The sequence below is a fragment of the Merops nubicus genome, unplaced genomic scaffold (genome assembly GCF_000691845.1).
Source record: "Merops nubicus isolate BGI_N331 unplaced genomic scaffold, ASM69184v1 scaffold7884, whole genome shotgun sequence".
NCBI classification, from domain to species: Eukaryota; Metazoa; Chordata; class Aves; order Coraciiformes; family Meropidae; genus Merops; species Merops nubicus.
In genome coordinates this window covers 1-3822 of record NW_008604803.1, presented here as the reverse complement: position 1 = coordinate 3822, position 3822 = coordinate 1, and the positions used below count along the sequence as shown (strand labels likewise).

Sequence of the window (3822 nt, the reverse complement as noted above, 5' to 3'; positions counted from 1 at the left end):
AGAACACAGCCACTGGAAGATCTCTGGGGCTGGCAGTCTTACTGGATTAAAAGATGCTGATACTGGAGGTGCTGCATTTGGATCAGGGCCAACTCTTGTTGTCTAGTCAGCCGCTCTTGGTCCAGCTCGCCCTAGGTTTAGGAATAAAAACACTGTTTTAATAACATATATAATAACAATGGTATATTGCAAATGGAACCATGCAGAAGTTGCATTCTGAACTGAAAAGACAAAGAAAACAGAAAACCACCTAGACAGGGATCAATTTTACAAAGCCTGTAGTATGGTAACTCTGAAATACACAGCACTTTTCTGCCTACCAACATGGCAAACCAAACATTTTTAAATGGAGTGTCTTTTCTCCTCTTAAAGAGGCCTTTTTACAGAGTTCAACTTTGATGCTTGGAACACCTGCAATTCCAAGACAGAGCAGCTGACACACAGATAATTCAATTTCCATTTGTTACAGGACTATTTCAATACTGTAACTGTCACCTACTCACCAGATGTGGAAGTGGTGCTGGACCTGGAGTGAAGGGAACCCTGCCCCACATTTTCATGATGTCTCCAAGTGGTTGGAAAGTCTCATCACAGGCTCTCTTAACCAGCAGTGACATGGTGAAGTACCCAGCCTGGAACCACTCTGCCATCTCCTGATTGCTGAAAGGACCTGAAATAACACCAGCCAACACACATGGGGGAAGGGGGAGTAAGGCCAAGCTGAGAGCACTGGAAGCAGAGAGCAGGGTGCTTGTCAAAGGAACACAGCACCTAGCAGCACCGAGTGCTCCTGGCCGGACAGACCAAGGCTGGGGTGTCCATGCACTACAGCATCTCCCCCAGACAGTCTTTAAGGAGAGGTCTGTGACTGCCTTCACCAGGGGTCAGAGGGGTACAAGTCAGCTCCAAGATGAAGGCCAAGCAGCCATGGTGGAGCAGAGCCTGCTCTAGCTAACACACCTCCTGCCTCCCAGCAGAGCTCACTGCTTCAGGCTCGGCATCAGGTTGACAGCACTTGAAGTTTGCAGTCTGGACTTCAGCAGCACTCACTAGCTGACAGCACTAAAAGCACAAGTGCCACTTCCCCCACATACACTGCAGAGATAGTTTACCTTGGCCTGTTCTAACCCTTGCCTTCAGGTCAGAGGAAATCATGTTTTATATCACTTTTGCTTCTGGAACTTGGCTGAGCAGATCCACCTGAGTGGACGATGACCTTAAGATAACAAGGAAACCAGTTTCTCTTTCCTTTCTCAAATAGCTACACTTTTCCTTCTCTCCTTCTTCCTGAAAAGGATTTCAGTCACTCCCTTCAAAGGTGAACTTCCACATTAATTTCACAAATCCAAATCAATACAAAGACAGTAAAAAAAAAATTAACATATTAAGAGCCACGTAAATACAAGTTTTGTTAAAAATATCTTCTGAAAAGCAAGAGGGTTCAGTAATTCCTGCCTTCTCTGTGATTATTATCTTTACAAGGTAATTCTTCCCACAGAATATGAAACCACAAGAAACAACTGAGAGAGTTTACTTCTGGAGGTCACATTCAGGGAAGCACTTACTCCAATAAAAATCTGCTAGTTCACCACTGAGCAATAAACACACAGCAGCAACCAACACAGTTTAAAACACACTGAGCAAGTAAAAATGCTCTGTGGTTTCACAGCCTTTGAACTTAAAGGGGTGAGAAGAGCCTAAAAGTGTGTAATACCTGCAGGCAAGTGATGAGCACAGATCCCAGTTCACAGCTGAGGAACTCATTCACACTGAACACTGTTAGCACCTACTACTTAGGGAAATACAGCAAGTAGGGAACTCTCAGCAATTTTGGGAGGCAGCTGCTAGAACAGAGCCCTGACATCCCCAAAAGAAAAGTACTTTCTGAAAGCAGAGGTGCAAGTATCTATAACAAAAGGCCTGTTCCAACTTTCATTGTTAAAAAAGAAGATTTAAGCAAAAACTGCAGCATGAAACAGCTGCCATTATACTAATAATGCACTGGCTGCAAGTGCAGTTTAACTTGAGGTTATGCCATGAGCACTGGCTTGTGAAAACTTGTTTTCTCTTTTAGATTCTAAACAAAATTACCCTTCCTTGAACACTCAACGTTTTCAGACTGAGACTAAAAAACTGATTTCAATGTTTCTCATGGATTCTTCAACATGCTACTGAATGGTCACACTCTTGTTTTGTTTTGTTTCAGTATTATCTGGAAAGCCACACAGTAACATGAAAACCAGGTTTCAACCTAACCACAATTTTCAGAAACATGAAGTGATGGCAAGCCTTTGCCATGATCAAGGATAATTCTGACATTAGGCATGCTGAGCTGATGGGGGCAGTGATGGGTAGAAGATCTAACTCTAGAGTGGCAAACACCCTCTGCTGCTTTCATAAAAACAAGCATCAGTTTCTGTTGGTGATTTTGTGAAGACCTCTTTAACAGATCTGTGAAACAAAAGAGGAAGTGTAAAGGGCACAGACCTACCCTGAATTTCTCCTTGTGGATCTTTGTAGTACCACTTCTGCATGGCCTCGTGGAACAATGGCATCGAGGAACCCTTTGCTCTGTGCTCTTGAATTTTTGCTGCTAGTCTTTCATCATCAAGGGCACTGTCCTGCAGGTATGCCACCATCTTCTCTGCTTGCTGCAGGAGACATCAAAACCAGCAAGGAATACCAGAGTGAGTTGTATGCTTACAGACTGGAAAATGAGCATGCCAAATACAACGACCTGGCACTACTCGGTGCACCAGGGATTACAGGCAGCTCAAGGACTGGTGTAACTGCACCACAAGCTCTGAGCTCAGCCCACCACCTTGTCAGAATTCTGCATAAGCATTGTTCAACTGCTTAAGTAAAGCTTTAGAACAACTTGCCAAGGTGGCCTCACAGTTTTGTGGTGAAAAATAGAGCAGATATGAGAGCACTTCTATGGAATATGCTCTGCATCCCATCAGGCACTGAACTCCCATGAACACCATCTGTAATTCCTTTATGGGTTTGGTGGTTTTTTTTTGGTGAATGTATCAGGGATATTATTTTATGTATTCTCAAGGCAAATATTAAGACTACTTGGTAGTGGTCATAAGTACTAGGATCTCTAGCTCTTTAATACTGGTATTCCTGTTCAGAAAAATACCACATGGGCTTGAACTGTTCCCTAAAAAATAGGTTTCAGTACCCATGGCAGAGTGTAAACTTTCAGTCACATTGCTGTTCTTATGGGCCTCAAAACATTTTCTGCATTCCACATTCCTCTGGTCTCACGATTGTCAACAAGAAAGGAATCTGAGAAATTTTACCTGTTCTAGGTGTTTGAGGCCCTCTTCATCATCTGTGTCAGTGGGAATGTTGCCCATGCCTGGAGCAGCTGTGACAGGGGTCTGAACTGGCCGCCGAGCAGGGATTGAATTGGCCGCAGAGCAGGATTTGAATTGGAAACAGGGGGAGAAAGATGAGCAGGGGAAGCTGTGTCTGAAGAAATCTGTGGCAAAGGTTGAGCAACAGAAGCCAAATCTAAAGAAAAATTTTAAAATTAGTTCATTATCTCTGACATAAAACCTACTTTTAAAAACTTACTGCAAAAAAAATGTTCAACAGCTCAAAATTAGCACCAAAGCAAAAGTCCTTTCAGATCTTCCTGTATGTATGACTACACATTGATACTGTTTACAGCACAGGAACCCAACCTAACTTCAAAGAACAAGCAGTTTAAATCTAACAATACAGAACTCAGCATATTTTCAGAATACCCCATTCTCTGGCCACATGCATTTCTCCAGACAGATATGCTCTACCACAATGAGGCACATCCAC

At 43.1% G+C, this 3822-nt stretch overlaps 1 protein-coding gene across 1 annotated transcript in view; it reads right to left on the bottom strand.

Annotated features, from left to right (window-relative positions):
- LOC103771813 (PERQ amino acid-rich with GYF domain-containing protein 2-like) overlaps positions 1 to 3522 on the bottom strand; it is a gene marked incomplete at its 5' end in the record, with an annotated part of 20439 nt that extends 16917 nt beyond the window's left edge. Inside the window, 5 exon segments of the mRNA XM_008939129.1 lie at positions 43 to 131; positions 504 to 670; positions 2492 to 2651; positions 3309 to 3422; positions 3425 to 3522. Of these exon segments, the coding sequence (XP_008937377.1) occupies positions 43 to 131; positions 504 to 670; positions 2492 to 2651; positions 3309 to 3422; positions 3425 to 3522 (628 nt within the window).
- Positions 3523 to 3822: the final 300 nt, after the last annotated feature.